General features: G+C 38.6%; 1 protein-coding gene across 8 annotated transcripts in view; it reads left to right on the top strand.

Moving 5' to 3' along the window:
- LOC137095201 (eyes absent homolog 3-like) overlaps positions 1 to 22,887 on the top strand; it is a 129,547-nt gene that overhangs the window by 55,429 nt on the left and 51,231 nt on the right. For 2 of the 8 annotated variants that reach the window (XM_067461588.1, XM_067461593.1), the window contains exons 2-5: positions 1,577 to 1,704; positions 11,550 to 11,650; positions 20,038 to 20,081; positions 21,803 to 21,882. In XM_067461588.1, the coding sequence (XP_067317689.1) occupies positions 1,677 to 1,704; positions 11,550 to 11,650; positions 20,038 to 20,081; positions 21,803 to 21,882 (253 nt within the window). In that variant the 5' untranslated portion in view covers positions 1,577 to 1,676. Of the gene's footprint in view, positions 1 to 1,576; positions 1,705 to 11,549; positions 11,651 to 20,037; positions 20,082 to 21,802; positions 21,883 to 22,887 lie in introns of those variants that run through there. The other 6 variants (XM_067461590.1, XM_067461589.1, XM_067461592.1 and 3 more) reach the window with 4 other exon arrangements.

A 22,887-nucleotide genomic window follows, 5' to 3' on the forward strand; every position in this document is an offset into this window, starting at 1 on the left:
AAGAGTGGTTAGATATTTTTTAACTGCTTTTTGATTTGAATAAACCACAAAATATTTGCAGAAAGAAATAGGATAACCTACCCTATGTTATGTTCAGTGAGCATGCAGTAGACTTGTAATAATAGGTCATAAGTAATGATTAGTTCAAACATAAAAGTAATTGTTCAGTGTTATCATGTTTAGATTAAATACTATTTAAAGTAATTATTAAGGAGTGTACCTCCCCAAAGCCAGCGATGAGCGCCACCTCCAGAAGCCGGAAATGAAAGAAGCTTCTGCCTTTGTTTGTGTTTGTGTATCTCATTGTATATGATTATAAAGGCATTGAATATTTGCCTATGTATCTGAATGCTGTAACCCGCTCTGAGTCCCCTAGGGGAGAAAGGTGGAATATAAATAAAGTGTATTATTATCTATATATATATATAAAAAGATGGACGTCGTCTGTGGTTTAAAAACGGAAAAACTACGACCAAATATCACCAAATTTGGCCTTGAAATGCCTCATACCCCAAGGTTTGATGAACAATCATAAAAATTCAAATAAACACCAAAAGAAACTCACAAATTGATGTGAGGGTGATCTGGCTGCGACATCTGTCACCCCATTGATCACCAGGGTTGATTCGGCTGATCTGGCTGGCTAGGCGGGTGTCCCCTTCCTCCCTCACCGCTCCATGTGCGTCCCTCCCGAAGCTGCGCGCTCTGTGGAAGGGGCTGAAACTGACTAGAAATAAATCAAAAGTTTGTGCATTTATAGAAACTAATTTCTGCCAAGTAGAGGAATTATATATAAATGGTTTGTGGTTTGTGACATATTCAAATTCACATTCCTTTAAAAAAATAGTTTCCATGATACATTTATCTAGATTATTATTTTTATTTACAATGGGAGCAAAAACTGAAACAGAATTAGAACATCGTAGAAGTAATGTTAATGTCCATAATGGCATGATTGTAATTAAATTGCCCTACCATATTTGTTTACCCAGGTACAGTGATATTTTAGTAAAGTGGATTTTAATTTTAAGTAGGCATCCGTGGGTGTGCTTACATTGAACCCCCCCCCCCAAATTTTTAGGTTAAAAAAAACTGGTTTACTCATGAATTTTAACTGGTTAACCAAATCCCCATGCTAAGTCAATGAGACGCAAAAAATTAAGAGTCCCCCCAGAACTGCAAACACTATCTCAAGCAAAAATTGACAATTTATTCACACTGTCATTATTTGCAGCAATAGCCGATGTAGTGAAGCAACCAAGTTGGGTGGGGGGGTGTTGAATGCTCTCATTAAGGAGGCCAGACTTGGTGGAGGTGGTTGATAGGGGCGGAGCTGCAGGCTATTGAAGGCTGCTCTGCCCCCTGCTGTGCTCTTTGCTTCAGCATGACCCTAACCCCCCCCCCCCCCCCAAATTTTCAACCCTCCCCGAATTTTTTTTCTGGCTATGGCCCTGGTTGTTGGTTTTAGGAAAGTAGCCAGTGTTCTGAGGCTGAGCAATTAATGACTTACCGTATTCCCCAACTGGACAATTGGTATGAACATAACATGGAACTTTGTCTTTGTACTGTATGCCAGGAAAGGAGCATGAAGGATGGAGGTATGAGGCAGAAGCTTCAATTGAAGGACAATATGGAATGGTTGTAACCTATTTTTTTCCCCGTGGTTCTATTTTCTTATGTGGAAGGGAACTTTGATGTGTGGAGGTAAGTTGACACGAATTTTCCAAAAACTATTATTTATTTTATTTATTTAGAGGTTTTCTATACCGGCCTTCTCAACCTCAACGAGGGACTCAGGTCGGTTTACAGCGCATCAAATACAATCATATAAAAGAACAACAGATACAAATCATTACATATTAAAATAGTACAACACAGTACAATAATAACTATTACAGTTTGGAATTGTATGGCCTTGACACACAAACACAGAGTTTACAACTACGGCTCCATCTATACTGCCATATAATCCCAGATTACCTGCTTTGAAATGGATTATATGGCAGTGTAGACTCATATAATCCAGTTCAAAGTAGATAATCTGAGATCAGATGCTGGATAATATGGCAGCATCGATCCAGCCTACATTTGACATTCACCTGTAGTAATTTCAGTTTGAGTACTGCAGTCTGGATTTGGGTGGCTGTGTTTCTGTTTCCTGTGTTCAGTGTATTTCCCATTGTTGTGTACACACATACAACTGGTCTTGGTTTGGTACTAGCACAGTTGGCCCATTGATCCCAATGGATCTGTTCTTAAGTAAGATTAAGTCTGCATCCGATTTAGCAGAGTTTACTCAGGGACAGCTCAACCCATTACGCAAAGTAAGCATTTGCAGTATAGTTGATTTTGCCCAGGGGCGCTCTTGGGGGGAAATAGACCTTGACATATGCAAGTTGTAGTTACTGGGATGTATAGTTCACCTACAATCAAAGAGCATTCTGAATTCCACGAATGATGGAATTGAACCAAATATGGTACTCAGAACTCCCACGACGAACAGAAAATATATATCAGTGATTCAGTGATTGGGGCGTGGGGGTGGGGGCAAAATACTGTTTGCTTACCGTTGAAAATTACCTAGGGCCGCCTCTGAGTTTTCTCTAAGCATGATCATTATCCTTATATAATAAGCACTTAAGTCTGCATCTGACTCATTGGTGTTCTTTTCAGAATTATCAGAACATCATTACCTTTTTGGTAGTTGAATAAAGCAACAACAACCAAACAGCTTTGTATGGAATGGGAATCTTATTTAATTTAATTCTTCATAAACAATGCTAGAGGGGAAAAACACTTTTAAAAAACCTGGTGCATGTACTTAAGGCTTTTGGAGAATATTCCCATCCTGACCTTGTTGTGGAGTCTTTGTTGGGTCTTGAACAGCAAGAGAAAGAAATGTCTAGCTTTCCAAATGTTAATGGGTTGTAAATCCCAGCATTCATCACTATTACTTATGTTTGTTGTCACTTTTGGGGGTTGCAGTACAACGTCTACAGAGCAGTGCAATTCACATACTCCTGTGGGAACTGCAACCATTATTGTAACATCCAGTTTTCTTCAGACCAGAGTTTCCCATAAAATATGCAAGTCGGTTTTTTCCCCAACCCACCACTTCAAAATGTTAGGGTTTCAAAGAGGCAAGGGAATATCTTTAGTATGGAATGTTATATTACAATGAAAATAGTTAAAAATGAAGGCAAATTGTTAAACATTCGTACAGGTGTTAATGCACAAATGACATTATTGTTCATAAACAATCTTATAAATCCTAATGCAGCCACGCATTGCTGATAAGTGATCTTACAAATTTCAATAGAGTCCTAGTGTGGCTTTATAATAATCAACACTTCCATTCTGTGAAACAGTTTGTTTTTAGGTCTTCTGCGAAGAATTTTCAGTGTGATATATTTTTTAGGCGATTCCTCGTTGGACAAGTAGGATAGTCTTCCAGGATCAGTATTCTTGTGGATCCGTAGGTGGCTGTGGAGCCCTATTCTTGACCCGCATCTTCTCCCACATTGGTTTCCAGATGGAAGGCTTTCGGTCGGGGTTGGCTTGATGCACCTTCCTCCTGGCACTTTTCTCTCTTACACCCTCCATTCGTGCCTCTTCAAATTCTGCAGCACTGCTGGTCACAGCTGACCTCCAGCTGGAGCACTCAAGGGCCAGGGCTTCCCAGTTCTCAGTGTCTATGTCAGAGTTTTTAAGGTTGGCTTTGAGCCCATTTTTAAATCTCTTTTCCTGTCCACCAACATTCCGTTTTCCATTCTTGAGTTCTGAGTAGATCAACTGCTTTGGGAGACGGTGGTCAGGCATCTGGGCAACGTGGCTGGCCCAGCGGAGTTGATGACAGAGGACCATCACTGCTGGTGGTCTTTGCTTCTTCCAGCACGCTGACGTTTGTCCGCTTGTCTTCCCAAGAGATTTGCAGGATTTTCCGGAGGCAGCGCTGATGGAATCGTTCCAGGAGTTTCACGTTTGTAGACAGTCCACGTTTCGCAGGCGTAGAGCATGGTTGTGAGGACAATAGCTTTATAAACAAGCACCTTGTTTATAAAGCTTCGGATGTCCTGGTCCAGTGTGATGTATATACTCCTACTATTTATGTTAATAATTTGATATATCATTTGCTGAAGCATTTCTCTCTCAGTGCTTTTTTTTTATCAAAAGGCCAGTGCTATCCAGATTTGAAGGACTACAACTCCCATGAATTTGGATGGGACTGATGGGATTTGTAGTCCCACATTTTTCTGTTGTTTTACATCATAAGATAAAGGTTTTTTTCCTCTGTTGTAAACTCTCTCCTCATTTCAGAATGCCCTTCCTTTTCTTTTTATATAAATTTTTTATTGATTTATCACAATTATTACATACTATTGCATTTTATACATCAACCTCTTTAACATGTTGTTTTGTTGTTTTGCTTTGACATTTCCTCCCCTTTTCTCTCTTCCCCCCCCCCCCTTTTTTCACCTCAGTGCTCCCCTCCACCCGTCTCAAGCCACATTTCTTACATTTCATCTGTCCAAAATTTCATTTCTTCTTGTGACGGTAATTTTCCTTCCTTATTTTTTAATCCATTTACCACAAATTTTCCCCATATAGCATCAAAATCACTTTGTTTCCATATACCTTTTTTAACCTTTAATATACATGTCAGTTTATCATTTAATGCTATTTTCCATGCTTCCTTATTCCACTCCTCTATTCGTATATTCATTTCTTTTTTCCAATTCCTTGCTATGAGCAGTCTTGCTATAGTTAGTAAGTTTGTTATCGCTTCTTTATCCTCCTTTTTCAGTTGCTTATTGGTATATAATGATAATAAGGCTATACTAGGACTTTTGTCTATTTTCATATTCATTATAATTTCTATTTCTCTAAATACTTTCTCCCAAAAATTATTTACATATTTACATTGCCACCACATATGTATATATGTTCCTGATTCTTTACACCCTCTCCAACAATTTGTTGAATTGTTTTTATTCATATATGCTATTCTTACCGGTGTTAAGTACCACTTCCATATTAACTTGTAATAATTTTCTTTAACACGTATCGATAAATTTTTTAAATGTCTTTGTCCCCATAACTGTTGCCACTCTATTTCACTTATTTTTATCCCTAAATCCTCTTCCCAAATCTCCTTAAGGGTACTCTTTTTATTTTCCCATCCTTCATTTCAATTAGTATCTTATAGATTTTGCTAATTATACCTCTCAAGTTTTCATGTTCTTCTACTGCCCTTCCCTTCTGTATTATTTGTTCGAATTGATTGAGTTGGCTTCCATTTCTATTATTTTTTTTCCAGTTTATTAACCATTGTTCTAGTTGTATACAATGAAACCATGATAATTTTATTTCTTTAAACTCTTCCAACATCCTTTCCCTCTTCATTTCCACCTTCATCCAATCCCCCAGAATGCCCTTCCAATAGAGATTGTGTGGCATCACAATTTTTACTGTAGGTACCAGGCAAAAACATTTTTAAATATTGTAAATGGTTTGAGCATTTTGGGATGCAATAATCTACTCACATTCCTGAAAGAAACACTTTGTGGTTTCATCTCAATATATATGGTGTGTGTCTATGGATGTATGTGTGTGTGTGTGTGTGTGTGTGTGTGTATCAGTGCACAAATTTCATTTCTTTATTTGTTTACCCTTTTTATACCCTGCCTTTCTCAACCTCAAAGGGGACTCAAGGCAGCTTTACATATAGGAAACTATTCAGTGCCTTGAAACAACATACAATTCAAATTAACATTTAAATTTTGAAAAAAATAAAATTAATATATTTATGGCTGTGTTAATCTGTTGTCATAGTTTTACAATGAGTTTATATTTTAATTGCTTGAGTTTTTTTAACCTTACGTAATGTGAATCATACATCATTCTCAATGCAGGCTGTTAAAGAGATTAGAGGATTTAAGAAAATTATTGTAACATTTCAAATATTGAAATATTTAATTTTTAGCATTACTTCATAGTTTTCATGTACTATTTGTGGTCTCAGCCAATTCTTGTTTCTTATCCTATTATACATTTTAGGGTTGTTTTTTAACGGCAAGTGATGCATATAAAACAGTGCAGGATAGAAAAGAGTTTTAGCCAAATTGCTTCATTTTTACAGGTACAAGAAATAATCTCTGCTGCTAGGATATTATAGTGAAGGCATTCAGAGGTTCTCAAGTGCCTCGCTAGTTGTAGGGCCTGGCATATCAAGCAGAAGATCGTATGTTAATTTCTAGGGGTTTAATTTGTCAGAAGAGTAACATTAGCCTCGAGACTAATGAAACCATGGCTATAACATATAGTATAACAGATCCAGAGAGATCAGAGCAGTAAGCCAGAAACGGCTGGAATATAAGGAATATGCTTACTGAAAATTTCATTTTGAACACCTTACAATTACATTTGCTGAAATAAATAAATATTGGCTGTATAAACTCCATTTATTTATTTATTTATTTATTTATTTATTTCGGTTTCTTCTACCCCGCCCTTCTCACCCTGAGGGGGACTCAGGGTGGCTTACAAAGACAGAATTCGATGCCAGCATCAGCATAACAATAGAATAAAAACAATATAGCAGCAATTAAACAATTAACAATCAGTTTCTGCACTGCAACAATAAAACCAATATAACCTAATTTCACCTAATTAACGCTCAGCGTTTGCCATCTCATAGTCCAAATTCCAATTCCACTTTGTCAGTCCTGTCAGTCCTATTCGTCCAATTATCTTTATCTTTGTCAGATTGCCCGAAGGCCTGGTCCCACAACCACGTTTTTAATTTCCTCCTGAAGGAGAAGTTGATGACCTAATTTCCCCTGGGAGTGAGTTCCATAGGTGAGGGGCCACCACTGAGAAGGCCCTGCTCCTCGTCCCCACCAACCTCACTGGTGGCCCTACTGTACAAATTTGATCTCACGATCCTTAGAGGCTTAAATGAGGAATTTATATACACATTCACCTTCCATTCAGCAAACGCCAGCAATGCTATAGACTTCATTTGCGTTTCCAGGGAACTCCAGCCAGCGTTTACTCCCTTGGAAGTCATTCCCAGATTGGATAGCGATCACCAACCTGTGACAGTGAGATGCCTCCTGCAGACTGACCTTAGAAGGCCCACACTTAGCACCAATCAGGAGAGCCAGACATTGGAATTACAATATAATAAAAGACTTAGATGGAAATTTGTTAATCTAACCCACCTAAAGGACATCATCGACTCTCCAGAAGTAGGCCCTCTTAAAAGAGAAATCCAGTTGGAGACAAATAATATTGAGGTTGTTTTTGATGCTTATAACTCTTTAGTTAATGGACTAAAGGGGGTGCTGACAGAGACATCCAATAAAAAACCACTACTGAGCACTTCAAATTCCAACAAGTGGTTTGATTATGAATGCCAACTAAAAAAGAAGCAACTGAAAAGTGCCATAAGAGTACTCCAACATACCCACAACTCAAGATACACATGCCCATATGTTAAAGATTAGATGGCAATATAAAAAACTGATTGCAGATAAAAAGAGCTATAATATGAAAGTATGGTCTGATCTTGAACTGACAATTTCCACACGCAACTCCATTTTCTTTTGGAATGTCATAGCCAAAAAATTAAAGAAAGTACGATTTGATATTGAATCACCCATTCCAGCGGCCCAATGGGAAGACTTTTATACAGAACTATTCAACACATCACTGTCCCGAACGGAGGAATTAAGCATCGAATCAATCTTAGGAGCAAGTCGTCTCTGGTTGCTTCTGGATCGAGAGAATCAGCCGTCTACGAGACGCCCGGATATCTGTGTGTGAGACCAGATGAGAGACTCCCCCCTGGGCACACAGAAGACTGGGCGACTTGGAAGGTGCTGAACAGACTGCGCTCTGGCACCACGAGATGCAGAGCCAATCTTAAGAAATGGGGCTACAAAGTTGAATCCACGACATACAAGTGTGGAGAAGAGCAAACCGCTGACCACCTGCTGCAATGCAACCTGAGCCCTGCCACATGCACGATGGAGGACCTTCTTGCGGCAACACCAGAGGCACTCCAAGTGGCCAGATACTGGTCAAAGGATATTTAATCAGCTACCAAGTTTGCAAAATTTGCGTTTTTTAAAATCTGTTTGTTTGTTTTGTTCTGTTAGAAATGTAATACAATGTTCTGGTTGCGGATGACACAATAAATAAAAAATCTTAGGAGCAGATCCCTTTCCCTCACGGCCACCACCGCAAGAATTATAACAAGGCTGAAAGCAAACAAAGCCCCGGGTGAAGACTTTCTACCGCCAGAACTGTTCAAGCAAAATATAGATTGGTGGGCCCAACTACTAGCAGGCTTATTCAATCATATAAATAAGGCATGTTCTGTTCCATCAGGCTGGAAACTAAGCATTGTAGTGCCAATTTGGAAGAAAGGTGTCAAAGCTGACCCTAGGAATTATTGCCCAATCAGCCTTATTGACATAGCAGCAAAGATCTACGCAAGATACCTACTGGACAAAGTAGAGGAATGGGCTGAAAATAATTCGATAATAAAAGAAGAACAAGCAGGCTTTAGGCATGGCTACTCCACTATAGACAATGCTTTTGTTCTTCAGCACGTAATTGACAAATATTCATCAATGAACAGAAGTTTATATGTTGCTTTTGTAGACCTGTCCACTGCTTTTGATTCTATAAGCCAAGGGTTACTCTGGAGGAAATTTTTGAAGTCCAACATAGATAAAAGACTCCTGGTGCTTATGATTGCTCTATATGTTGACTCCTCAGTTAAAGTGAGATTAGATAACAGTGGGGCGGCCTCCAATGGAATACCTACAACTAGGGGTGTGAGACAGGGATGTTTGTTGGCTCCGTTCTGTTTTAATTTTTATATTAATGATATCATGGAATATTTGAATATGAAAGAATGTCACAGTCCAAAGATTATGGATAGGGAGAAAAATATTTTGATATACGCAGATGACATAGTATTGTTATCCACCACTCCAGTCGGGTTAAGGAGGTCCCTGCAAGAATTTAGCCAATATTGTACTGAAAGTGCCCTCACTATAAATAAAGAAAAATCCAAAATAATGGTTTTTGGTAAGAAAGCTAAGGCTGGCACCTTGATGGGCACAAAGTGGAGCAAGTGAGGACATTTAAATACTTAGGTCTTCACTTTGCAGCATCTGGGGCATGGACCCAACACCTAAAATTAAGCATTGCAAAAGCTGATAATGCAATTCATAAATTATGCAACCACAATTACCCAGGTTCTTTGTGCCCCTTTCTGAAGGTTCTTAAGGCAAAGGTGTTCCCCATCACTTTGTATGGAGCTGAAATATGGGGTGAGCATATTTGGTAGAAAGATTCCAACTGCACCACCTGAAAATTGGCTTAGGTGTGGAGAGATCATCCCTGTCAGCTGCAGTGAGAGCAGAGATGAGAGTACCCCCAATTTCCACCGTAATCCTGAAGGGGCAGATCAATTGGTAGTACAAAATAAGACAAATGCAACCACACAGACTCCCAGCCATATGCCTTCTTGAACAAGAAAACCACAAAGAGTGGTCATCTTGGCTTAGCAGATTTGGTCACACAGTCAGTAGGTTAGGTTTTGCTCCCCATCCCTCACGAGTTAATACATTTTGGGGCAAACGTATGCTCAATTGTATATCAAAGAGCCCTTGACATTGCTGCACGAAAAGATCTAATGATCATAATGCAAGCTAGAGCCACTCCATACCTGGCCAAATTTAAATGTAACGTGGGCATGGAACCTTACCTCTCTTTTATACTCCCACTATATATTAGAAAACTTTACCCAGGCTAGATTTGACCAGCTCAACATTAAGTCCAAGTTGGGATGACATCAGAATATTCCCTACACGAGGAGAACCTGTGAGTGCCGTGAGGTAGATGCAGAAGTGGAGGACTTGGAACATTTTTACTTAAAATGTCCCTACTACAATAGGATCCGGTCTTACTACCAAGAGCCTCTGCTGGAGAATCATACTCATTTAGAGAATAAGGAGAAATTGCACATCCTCCTACAGGATTCAGATAAAAACTCTATTTTAAAATTGACCCTTTTTATGCAAAAAAGCACTGGCCATCCGTGAGAAGATGAGAGAGAGGTGACCTTGATGGCATCAACAAAATTCAAACTTAAAAACTCAATATGGCATGCTACTAGTTATACCTACCTGCGCCCCTGCCCAAACCTACTTTAAGGAATGAATCAATTTTTAGTCTTTTAATCTTGTAGTTGCACAATCATTTAGGAGTGGGTTGACAGGCCAGTAGGCCGGGATGCCTTGTATTCATATATGGTTTTATTGTATGTATGGGCAAGTGTGTATGTTTTTGTATCTTTTGCATGTTTTGATATGGTCAAAATTGACTAATCAATAAAGAATTGTTGTTGTTAAAGTGTTCTGCATCAAAGATCCAGTGAGAATTGAATGCTTTTATGTGTAGCAGAGTTTGGAAATGTCATTTTTTAATCTAACTCTCAGAATAGCCACACCAGCATAGTCACACTTTGGACCTCATCACACTAGAGCATGGCTCCACTTTGAATCCAGTTTCTTCCTCCTGCAGAATTCTGGGGTTTGTAGTTTAGGGGAGGGTCCTTTAATCTTCTCCGCTAGTCAAGTTCTGAGCCTCACTAAACTACAAACCCCAGAATTCTGCAGGAGGCAGAAACCGGATTTAACGTGGATCCATGCTCTGGTGTGATAAGGCAGTAGGAGTTAGAATCCCAAAAAGTAACTTTTCCAAACTGTGATATGGATTCATGATTGTTTCTTTCTGATAGGAGTTCTGGTCTCCCACTATTGCTGCCTGGGAGGGTCTGGAATCAACCTTTGGCTGTGGTTTTTGGGTGGCAGTGAATTTTCCAAATCCAAAGAAGTAAATGAAGTCAATGTACATGAATCACTTAAGAATCTTGGCCTTTAGTTTCAAAATTTTACTGTTTGATCATTTAAAAATTGACATCTTTAGGAGCAAATATGGCAGCAAACTGATCATTGAAACATTCTCTTATTAACTTTTGCCCTGGTTGGTGTTTACGTATGTTTCTGCTCACGTGTGTGCAGGTTATATAAATGCTCTCGATTAAAGCAGGTTAGATCATATCAAAGCAGTCATCAATGCTATGACCGGGACTTTCATCATTTTAATGCAACTCTGGTAATCCTGAAGTATGTTTATGAGTGACTCACACGTGGACCTCTTGAAAATATGGAATATGTTTTCTCCTGCAGCAACTGCCTGACAAAGAAATGCAGAGGGAATGTGCCACGTGCCATGGGGTGCACACATACACTTGCTTTTGTTATCTTGCCCTATATATTACGAGTTGGAATTTAATGGTCATATTGTACTTCCATCTTCTCCCCTCGTGTGTGAATTTGGTTTCTTATTTTTCAATAACCCACACATGTTTAAAAAATGGTCCATTAGAGACAGGGCTATGGTCACCGATAGCCTCAATGATAAGTGTTCCCCAAAGTACTTAAAGCCATGAACACCTTTTGAAACAGGCTTTGAAGACGGCAGAGGAAGACAGACAGACCTGTGCATTGGATCAGTTTTCAAAATATACTCATCCATGGAAGAGGCACAAGATCTAGCCGAACAGCCTGTGAGTATGCAAAAGAAATTGCCTGAACAATAGAAGAAGATATTATAATTTGGAAATGATTGCATTTGTTCTGTTTTGTCTTGCAGAAATGGAGTAGATTTTTAGCATTCTATAAAGCATTTGTTACAACAAATATAATTAAAAAACAAGATATTCTAAATGTACTATTATTATTATTATTATTATTATTATTATTATTAAATATTCCAATATATTTAGAGTTTTCATTTTGAAAAAAAATTGCAGGAGTTTTAAAATCATGTTTTAGCATTAGAATTAAGGAATTTTCCTGCTTTATTGTTACAGTAGAGTGAAAATGACCATATCTTGAGAAGGAAAGGGGTAGTTACCATTTGTTAACAGTTGGAAATTTGGGCTTAGGAACTACTCAATAACCAGGTGTGCAAAAATATAGACAAATACATATATATTTATATAGAGATTCATGAGCTTATTCTCAATCATAATTTCTAAAACCCTTACTTTTTTTTAGTATTTTCTGATTTTTGTGCCTTTTTATGAAGATAACAAATATTTCTATTGTCGAATTATGAATTATGTTATTATGAATTTTGGGCCAAAATGGATGTTTTGTTCTCCCTTTCCCGTATCTCCCTCTACCTGTCACCACCTCTATGGCGGCCCCCCCACCTGCAAGCCCCCACCCCCGGCCGGGGAAGCTCCCTCCATTTCCAACAGTTGTTATCTCAGTAATAGAAGCTTGATTATAATTATGGTTACCTGTCTCTGGATCCCAATATTCCCGCCCCTTGATACTCCTTCCAGTATAGTGAAAGCTGTAAAGTGCACTTGTGCTGATGACTGATAGAATACCAATAACAGCAAGGATAATATAAACATTGGCATAGGAGTAAACAAATGGCAATATAAACAAATAGCAATTGAAGTATCTACAATAAATAGATAGTTTTGTAAATTAACCGTTCAAATGTGGAAGAAGCTGAAACTGACAGATTGGTCCTGCCCGTGCCTAGGCTTTGAGTGCTTAACTAAAAAAGGCTGGGATTGGATTTCTGTTATTCGGACATATTAGTGCCACATCGCCACCATTTTTTTTAAAACAACTAGATAGCAAACATGGATTTCTCCATTCAAATAGCAATACCTCCTAAATAGCCATATCTCTATGAGGAAGTGGGGGGAGAGATTTTGTTTCACTAAGCTTTTGAATAATTTAATATGTCAGAAATTTGTATGAGTCAAGAAAATAGGTTTATAGATTTCACTGTAAAAATAAATGTTGAATTTGATCATGTATTATCGAAGGCTTTCATGGTCGGAATCACTGGGTTGTTGTGAGTTTTCCAGGATGTATAGCCATGTTCCAGAAGTATTCTCTCCTAAGGTTTCACCTCATAACTTCTGAGGATGCCTGCCATAGATGTGGGTGAAACATCAGGAGAGAATGCTTTTGGAACATGAACATACAGTCTGGAAAACTCACAACTCAGAACTTGATAATTTTTTTTCCATTCTATTTTTCCATCCATTGTTTTCTTTCTAAAGACACCTTTTCAGTGTTCTTTCAAAAATAACAATTACAAAAGGAAGTTTTAAAAATGTGATTATTTTCCTGGTCTTTTCTTCTATTTCTCATGTAAATATTTTATATAGCATGCCATTATGTTTAATAATAATAATAATAATAATAATAATAATAAAAAAATTTATATTCTGTCCTTTCTCCCCGAAGGGACTCAACAAAAGATGGCAAACATACAATGCCAGATCCAAATCATAAATAAGAAACATAAAACAAACAGCTATGTCTCCAAAAAACAATTTAACATAACCAGCATTAGACATAAATTATATAAACAACAGTAACGTATTTAGTCACTAGAAAACATAGGACTTAGAGATCTTAGAGATAGATTGGTGTTGGAATTATAAACAAAGTTTCCAGGAAATATAGTGCTAGCGAGAGTTCTTTAAAAAGCCATTAGTGATGGCATGATCATTAGTGAACAGTATGAAGCAAAGCAAAGACAAGTCGGAAGTGACTTCGAAGATAACCCAAAAGCACCCATCATTTTGAAAAGATACACACTGCCCATGTATTTGCAAAAAGGAACATTTAAAAAACACTCTTAAAAAAGTCCCAAAAAACTAAAGGTACTCTGCAGCATAACATTTAAAACAAATACAGAAAATGTGGAAATATTCATCATGTCGATAACACTAGAAGGATTTCCCAGCTGGAGAAACAAAAACAAGACAACTCACTGCTCTATGTTATATTACTTTTATTGTGATATTTTATCTGCACTTCTGAAAATTGTTAGGTTTTTCCCAGCTTCCCATTTTTTCCTGAATATAAAAATATTCAAAGTAATATAGGTCAGTTGCTACACAAGATAGTTGGGTCTTGATCGTTTGAATCCTAAATGAGGTGGATTAGGACCCTTAAAAAGTAAAACCGCTCTAAGAATCTGCTTTAGTGGATTTTTTCTTTGATATAAGCTTCAAATTGTGGGTGAGATTTATGTTAGTGATCTGAATTAGAGGTTAGTTTGTATCAATTCTACATATTGACATAGTATCCCAGATTGGTTAATTTATTAGAAACTTACTATTACAAACCGTTTATTTCTGCCAAATACCTATCTTTAAATTGGATTTGGAGATCAAATTGCAATTCTTTTAGACAACGGGCTTCATTCCAGCTATAAGAGAAGATTATTATTTCTTATCTGTGTTTGTTAGCATTCTTGGTTTAATTACAAAGCCTTAGTTTGCCTTTTAGCCTTGATTTGCAGAAAACCCTATCTTTTCGTGCCATTTCCTCTGCAAGGTTGGGAATATGCAGGGAAGCAACTTAGGCAGTCCATCAAAACTTCTTTCTTAATCAGAGGACTAGGGCTGGATTGACAACTAGATTGTTTAGCTATGTAGACTCATATAATCCAGTTCAAATCAGATTCCAGATTTTATGGCAGTGTAGATCCAGCCTGAATTGGCAATCTATGGTTAGCACTTATACTCCAAATCAGAATTGGAAATCCACTTCAGATTATTAGTTGTGATTTCTGAATTGATCCACTTAAGAACGATGCTAGGAACAGCTGTGACTTATTTTTCTATTTTGGTCATTCTGAAAATTAGATTTTTATATTAAGTTATAGAAACTGTGAACTCTGCTAGAATATTTAGTTTCCGTGAATAGACCTTGTTTGCAGAAACTCATAATAGTTTCTGTGTGGGCCTGGTTTTTAAAGCTCAGAGCACTAAAATCCCGAGATGTTCTCATGGGCTGTTGTTGTTGTTGTTGTTACTGTTGTTGTTCTACCATGTACAAATCATGTTATAAAAATTCCCTTTAAATCAAAACATAGCATATTTTATATCAAAAATGTTGTCTCCATTTAATTCTACATTCTTTCACTTGTTAATCTTTCAGCTAGATTTTCAACATTGTATACATTTTCCCAATAAAGTGTTCATCATCTGTGTACAATTTAATTACAAATACTGTTCCCCCCCCCCCCCCCCAAGGCATGAACTTTTAATCTATTTTAAATGCTTTTATACCTGTTGTATCTACTGATGCCATTTGAAGTCATGTTCTTCTGTTATTAATTCTTCCTGTGTTTTGAATCTATTGTGGTCATTTTCCCATAGTAATACATTTTATATGTCAATCGCTTCTCTATTTTTTGAAAAAAAAAAACAGTGAAATGTTCATATAGGTTGTTTCTTTTTTGGGGCATAGTCTGTGGTTCCCAACCAGTGGTCCATGGACCAAAGGTGATCTGTAAGAAACAGAAAAGTGGTCCATGGATATCTTGCATAGCAAACGTGAGTCGACACAGCATGACTGCAAGCATACCCCCCTCCCACACACACACCCACACACACAAAACCTTCTACTTCTGTTGGCCCTCCCCTTCTTTGTCCCAAATAAAGACCTGACTCCTGTTAGCCCTCTCACAGTCTCCTTTCAACTTGTCACCTGGGTTTGCAAATGAGGCTCAGGTAACAGCAGCCTCCTCAACCCAGGCAAGAAAGGAAGGATCCAATGGCTCCCTTCTCAGCCCCTCCCTTTGCCCAGTATTGGACCCTCCCTTGCTCTTGATGAGTATGCTGCCAGAGTCCCATTTGCAGTCTCCTCCTTGCAACCCAGCCCTCTGTCACCTGAGCCTGCAAAGAAAAAAGGCTCCAATTTTGGGTAAAAATGGCAGTGTTGGATCTTTCCTTCTTCCTGGAGTTGAATCTATTGCTGCCAGAGCCACAGTTTCAGGCCTAGGCAGCAGGGAACTGGATCACAAGGAATATATTGCAAATGGGGCTCTGGCAGCAGCCTTGTGAACAGCAGGTAAGGAAGGAAGGGTCCAACGCTGGCCAAAGGGAGGAAGCAGGAGTGGTGATGTTGGATTCTTCATTCCTTACCTGCTTTTGAGGCAAGGAAGGAAGTTCTGTTCACAAGCTGGACTGCAAGGAAGAGGAGACAGCTGAACTTCACACTGAAGGTGAGGGTCAAGGGAAGCTCCACCACTGGCTCCTCGTGAAGAGGGAAGGGAGCACATGTTTCCAATTTTTGCCTCAGTGGTCCATGGTCTCTTGAAGGTTGGAAACCACTACTTTATAGCTATGCTTACATTTTCAGGATGGTATGCCTCATGGAATGGTTATTGAAATTTCTATATTAACTTTCAGTTTATTATAGCATTCGTACCCATGCTGTTCAAATATTTGGTCATGTCCATGCCCAATAGCAGCAACTTTGGTGTGTGTATGTATGTGTGTGTGTGTGTGTGTGTGTGTATAATTATTTTATCCAAACAGTGGAGTGTGCTAAAATACAACTTCAAATCAGCCGCCTCTTTTGACACTTACCCCTTTCCCCTGAAATTAAGACAGGGTCTTATATTCCTTTTTGCTCCAAAATTTGTGTTAGGCCTCATGTAAGCCGCCCTAAGTCCCCTTGGGGAGATAGTGGTGGGGTTGTTTTTGTTCATTCGTTCAGTCGTTTCCGACTCTTCGTGACTTCATGGACCAGTCCACGCCAGAGCTCCCTGTCGGTCGTCCCCACCCCCAGCTCCTTCAAGGTCAATCCAGTCCCTTCAAGGATACCATCCATCCATCTTACAAATAAAGTATTATTGTTGTTGTTGTTGTTGTTGTTATTATTATTATTATTATTATTATTATTATTATTATTTATAGCTGTCGATATTATTTAAATTGATTTTTAAATAGAGAACTGTAACTAGGGCTTATTTTTGAAGTAGAGCTTATATTTCAAGCAACCTCAAAAGTCCTGAAAAATTCATGCAAGGGAGATCTTACTTTTGGGGAAACAAGGTATCCTTAATTTTCTCACACTGTCAAATGAATTTTAACAGTTTTTAAAATAGTTTTTAATGGTATATCATTTGATAAAATTGGTATCGTCTAAAAAAGAAACAACACAGTTGACAAAGCGTTAATTTAGATTGTAGAAATTCTTCTAAGCATTGTCAATTCCAGTCTCTCCATATCTTGGTTTATCACCTAGTTTTTTCCCCATAATTATCTTGAATTTTTATTCAACACTTTAAGATTAAAATATTTCACCTTTTATACCTTAAAGCCAATTGTCTCCTCTAATTTCCTCTTGCATTTTGTTGATACACTCTCTGTTAAGATCTTCTTCTTTTTTATTAATTCAAAGGCCAAGGACTTCTCCGTATTGTTCCAATATTTTTAATAGTAGTTCTGTGGAATGTTATGTCTCTCCAAGACTATCATAATGTTGTCTGCAAAGGCTCTTAATTTAATGGAGCCCTTTTTATTTTCATGGCTTTAAATCAGATAACACAGATGGGAATGGAAATTAAAGGGGAATTTAGATCAGAACTGAAAGGAATTAAGAGTACCCTATCTCAAGTGCCAAAATAAGTTTTTTAAATCACACAGAAAATCCAGTTATGTCTTGGAGATATGAACAGAGAAATGATCAAAGATGGCAACAATATTAGATTAGTAATATTAAAAAGAACTCTAATTAATGGCATTACTTGAATTCAGGAAAAATGAATTCAGTCCTTATTTTTGGGGAAAGGGGAAAAGTCAATTGAGAACATCGGAGAAAGGAAGAATAAGGCCTTGGCTGGTGAAGGTGACTTAAATTAAAACTGGATTTGTCTGTGTGTGTGTCAGGAGGATCTTGAGAAACTGCAAGTTGCTTCTGGTGCGAGAGAATTGGCTGTCTGCAAGGACAGATGTTTTATCATTCTGTAGGAGGCTTCTTTCATGCCCCCACATGGGAAGCTGGAGCTGACAGATGAGAGCCCAACTTGCTCCCTGGATTCAAACTGCCAACTTTTCAACCAGCAGTTCAGCCAGCACAAAGGTTAACCCATTGCACCACCGGGGTTGAATCAGCAGAGTGAATTTGAAAATTGCATCACAGAGGAAGTTTTCCAAAATGTCATTGTTCATTTTGTGAAAAAGCAAATACAAGTGTCTGTCTTGCAGCAACGTTTCAGGCAACGGGTGGAGATTAATTATAAAGAAATAAACATTATGAAAGATATCTGTGAGAACACTGAAGAAAAGGCTACCAATTCATGTCCAACAGACTGAGGCAGCAAGGTATACTTTCAGATGGGAGAAATTTAAGGGATATCACTGTTGTTTAAACAAAAGACATATGTCTTGAATTTTATTATGAAAGCCAAGGAGTTTTTGAAGACATTGAGAAAATATTTTAAAGATTCATCTAGAGCAAGATTAGAGATCCGAATCTGGGGAGAGCGTGGATGAGCTCCCTCTGTCAGCTCCAGCTCGCCATGCGGGGACATGAGAGAAGCCTGGTTACATCCCGAATAGACTACTGCAACACATTCTACGTGGGGTTGCCTCTGAAGACTGCCCGGAAGCTCCAACTAGTCCAACGCTCAGCAGCCAGGTTGCTCACGGGAGCAGGGTACAGGGAGCGCACAACTCCCTTGTTACACCAGCTCCACTGGCTGCCAGTTAGCTTCTGAGCACAATTCAAAGTGTTTGTTTTAACCTACAAAACCCTACACGGCTCTGGCCTGGTTTACGTGTCCAAACGTATCTTCCTCTATAAACCATGAAGGACTTTAAGATCTTCCGGGGAAAAAATGGACAAATTTTCAGACCAACATAAACTAAACAGTTTTTTTAGTGGATGACCCCAGGGGCCATCCAGTCCAACCCTCTTTTGCCATACAGGAAGAACACAATAATAGCATCCCCTGAGTGATGGGAGGGAAATAAGGTTTTGGAAGCAAGCAAGGTGAGGGGGATAGGATCTGGGTGGCAAAGAAGGTGAGAAAAATTCTTTTGGTGGCAAGGGAGGTGTACTGAGGGAGTGGAGCATGAAAGAAGACTTGGAGGAGGAGGAGGGAACGATGGAGCCCCTCAGTATGCTTCACGGAGCTCCAAGGGCTCCACAGAGCACACTTTGAGAACCACTGATCTAGAGGATGTGAAGGAGAGAAAAGGGAAGTTATGGGACCCAAGAAAGGCAAAAATGAATGTAGGTGTCAACTTAGCTAATGGTCAAGGTGTTCATGAACTTTGACAAATGGACAGGTTAGGAATGAATCTGAAATGCATTTCATTGAATGTGAGAGGACTGAATTCTCGAGAGAAAAGACAAGTTTTGCATTATCTCAATAAACAGAAACAAGACTTAAATTGTCTGAAAGAAACTCACATAAAGAACCCAGTGACAAAATATTTACACTATTCAAGACTGGGAAAGGAGTATGTGGCAGCAGGAGACAAAAAGAAGACTGGAATAGTGGACTACATTATAAGCCTCACCACAATAGAGAAAAATCCACTTAAAATCGGGTTTCTGCCTCCTGCAGAATTCTGGGGTTTGTAGTTTAGAGAGGAGCCTTTAACAGCTTCACTAAACTACAAACCTCAGAATTCTGCAGGAGGCTGAAACCCGATTTTAAGTTGATTTTTTTCTCTAGTGTGATGAAGTGGTAAATCAACAATCTTGTCAAAAGAAGTTTTTCTCAACTCTCAAAAAAGATTTGTGAGTGTACAAATTGATTGTCAAGGACTAAACAAAGGTGGGGGGGATATATGTCCCCACACAGAAAAAAAACCCCTTTTTGAGAATTTCACAAAGGTCATGATCAGTTTCAAAACAAAAATGTTCTATCATTTCCATCTATTAAAGAAGAGGCAAGGAATGGGAGGAGCATTTGGACCTCAGGCTTGCTTTAGTCATCTCAATCCTTATGAATCAATCCTTTGCCAGACGTATGACATTGTCCATATTTAGCTAAATATGCGTATTTTTACTGACCACCCAAAATGTTGAGCCTTTTTCTTTGTGTTCAGGAATCTTCCTAATAATAATTTAAAAATAAATAAATATATATTTGTCTCTGCAGATGAAAAAAGCCAAGATGCAGGAATCGGGCGAGCAGCTGTTAAGGTAATTTTTTAAAACAACATTCTCCAAATTCCCTTTTCTATCTTTGTTTGCAAGAGGAAAAAGAGCATTTGCTGTCTATATTTTATTTGTACATTGTTTAAGAATACATTGGGTATCACAAATCCAATTTCAGTAATCCTCACAACTGTCAATTGAAATAGGTTATTTCACAGATGGTGGTCAGACCTTTAAAAAGAAGCCTTGTCTTTTCATGACGCTTGTGTGTGTTTTTTAAGCGTAAAGTGAAGCTAAATCCAAAGAGAAGGCAAGGCCCGGATGAAGGTTATTGTTTAGACAAAAGACAGTTAAATGCAGACAAAATAGCAGCCATCTCCACAACATATTGAACTCAAACAACACCCACTGCAGTTTTTAGCATGTATATCATGTCAATCAGAAAATTCTATTGTTATAGTTACATTTTAGCTCTGCTAATCTTTTTGAGGGCCCCTGTAGGCGCAGTGGGTTAAACCGCTGAGCTGCTGAACTTGTGACCGAAGGGTTGGCAGTTCAAATCCGAGGAGTGGGGTGAGTTCCCACTGTTAGCCTCAGCTTCTGCCAACCTAGCAGAGCAAAAACATGCAAATGTGAGTAAATCAATAGATACCGCTCTGGTGGAAAGGTAACTGCTCCATGCAGTCAAAAAATAAATAACAATAAATGTTACATTATAGCTCGCCATTTCTGATGTAACTAACTGCTAGCTATCCTTTCATCAAACTAGGATATAATGACAGAGAGGAAGCTGGTAGAAGGTGTATAGTGCAAAATAGTGTTTTATACATTACTTCTTCCTTGCTATTAAACTGTAGTTTAATAAGTAAAGAATTGAGTTTTAAAATCACAACAGAAACTGCAATCAGTCATAATACACAAGTCATGGTTAGTTATTTATTTACTGCATTTCTATCTCGCCCTTCTCAGAAGGGGGTTCAGAATGGCCTTAGAGATAGACAGTAATTCAATGCCATAAACATACATACAGTAAAATAAACAAATGCATTAAAACAAAAAAAATTAAAACATATCAATATTAAAACCAATTATTAAAATCAGGCCGTCCCAAATCATGATCCAAGGCTATTCCATTAGTCATTTCTCTATTCCCTATTCTCTTATTGCACTAAAACTTACTATCCAAAAGCTTAGTCCCATAACCATGTTTTTACTTTCTTCCTGAAGGTCAGGAGGAAGGGACTGCTCTAATTTCGCTGGGGTGGGAGTTCCATAGGCAAGGGGCCACCACTGAGAAGGTCCTGTCTCTCGTCCCCACCAACTGCACCTGCAGTGGGCCAAGAGCAGGGCCTCCCCAGAAGATCTTGATTTCTGAACAAGATATTAAAAATGTTACTATTTTGGACTGCAACTTCCAGGATCATGCGGCCAGAATGGCTGTCGGAGTTGTAGTTCAAAAAAAGCAACTTTTCCAATGGTGGTACAAATAAATTTATGAAAGGACATCAGCCAATGTATCAGTTCACAGTGTGAAGCTTGTCTGCAAGTTTAATTGTTTAACTGTAAAAGTTCTTATATTAATTGTTCAGTCAAATTGAACACAAAAGCAGGCTGACCTTTGATTTTCTTGTGGTGTGCTCGAACTAATGTGCAAGTTTCTTAACTAAGGTTACCATAAATGAGTTGGCGTAATTTCCAAACTGAGGAAGCTCTTCTGTATTGCACAAGCCAATAACAGCCTTAATTGTCTGTATTCTTCATTTTAGGCAAGTAAACAGCACTGACAGTAGTGATCAGAAACCTGAATCCCCGAATCCTGGTTCAAACCTGTCCATGTCCAATGAAAGTAAGTGGCTTGGGGAGGGAGGGAATATTTGTGGTTGACTGGAAAAAAAGGGTGGTTTTAGGTATCAAGGTTCTGCTTCACCGTCCCTGTGATTCTCAAAGATTTACCATATTTTGCCCCCAGTGGTGCATTAGGTTAAACTCTTGTGCCAGCAGGACTGAACACCAACCGGTCGCAGGTTCGAATCCAGGGAGAGCACGGATGAGCTCCCTCTGTCATCTCCAGCTCCCCATGTGGGGACATAAGAGAAGCTTTCCACAAGGATGGTAAAACATCTAAACATGGGCGTCCCCTGGGCAGCATCCTTGCATATGGCCAATACTTTCACACAGGAGTGACTTGCAGTTTCTCAAATCACTCCTGACACCCAAAATAACCCCCCAAAAACCAAACAAACCATATAACGGAAAAGATTTTTCAAAACACTCACACAAACTATTTATTAGTGTATTATTTTCCATTTTTAAATGACTCTGCTCCCAGAATGTTCTTCCTTATGTTAGTCTCAGCATGACTGACTATGTAGACTTGTTGTGGGAGAGTGAATTACATGAATTACTTTGAGCTGTTGGGTGAACTGATGTTATTTAAGTGTAGCAAAATTATATATATATATATATATATATCGAGAGAGAGGGAGAGAGGGCAGGGAGCCCCCAGTGATGTAGTGGCTGAACTTGCTGACTAAAAGGTCGCTGGTTCGAATCCGGGTAACTGTGAGCTCCCACTGTTAGCCCCAGCTTCTGCCAACTTAGCAGTTTGAAAACATGCAAATGTGAGTAAATCAATAGGTACTGCTTTGGCGGGAAAATAACAGTGCTCCATGCAGTCATGCCAATGACATGACCTTGGACGCGTCTACGGACAACGAGGCTCTTCGTCTTAGAAATGGAAATGAGCACCACCCCCCAGAGTTGGACACTACTAGACTGAATGTCAAGGGGAAACCTTTACCTTATATATATAAACACTCCATAGTGCTGGAAAGAGTTCTAAGAAAACTGT

This window comes from Anolis sagrei, chromosome Y, assembly GCF_037176765.1.
Source record: "Anolis sagrei isolate rAnoSag1 chromosome Y, rAnoSag1.mat, whole genome shotgun sequence".
NCBI lineage: Eukaryota > Metazoa > Chordata > Lepidosauria > Squamata > Dactyloidae > Anolis > Anolis sagrei.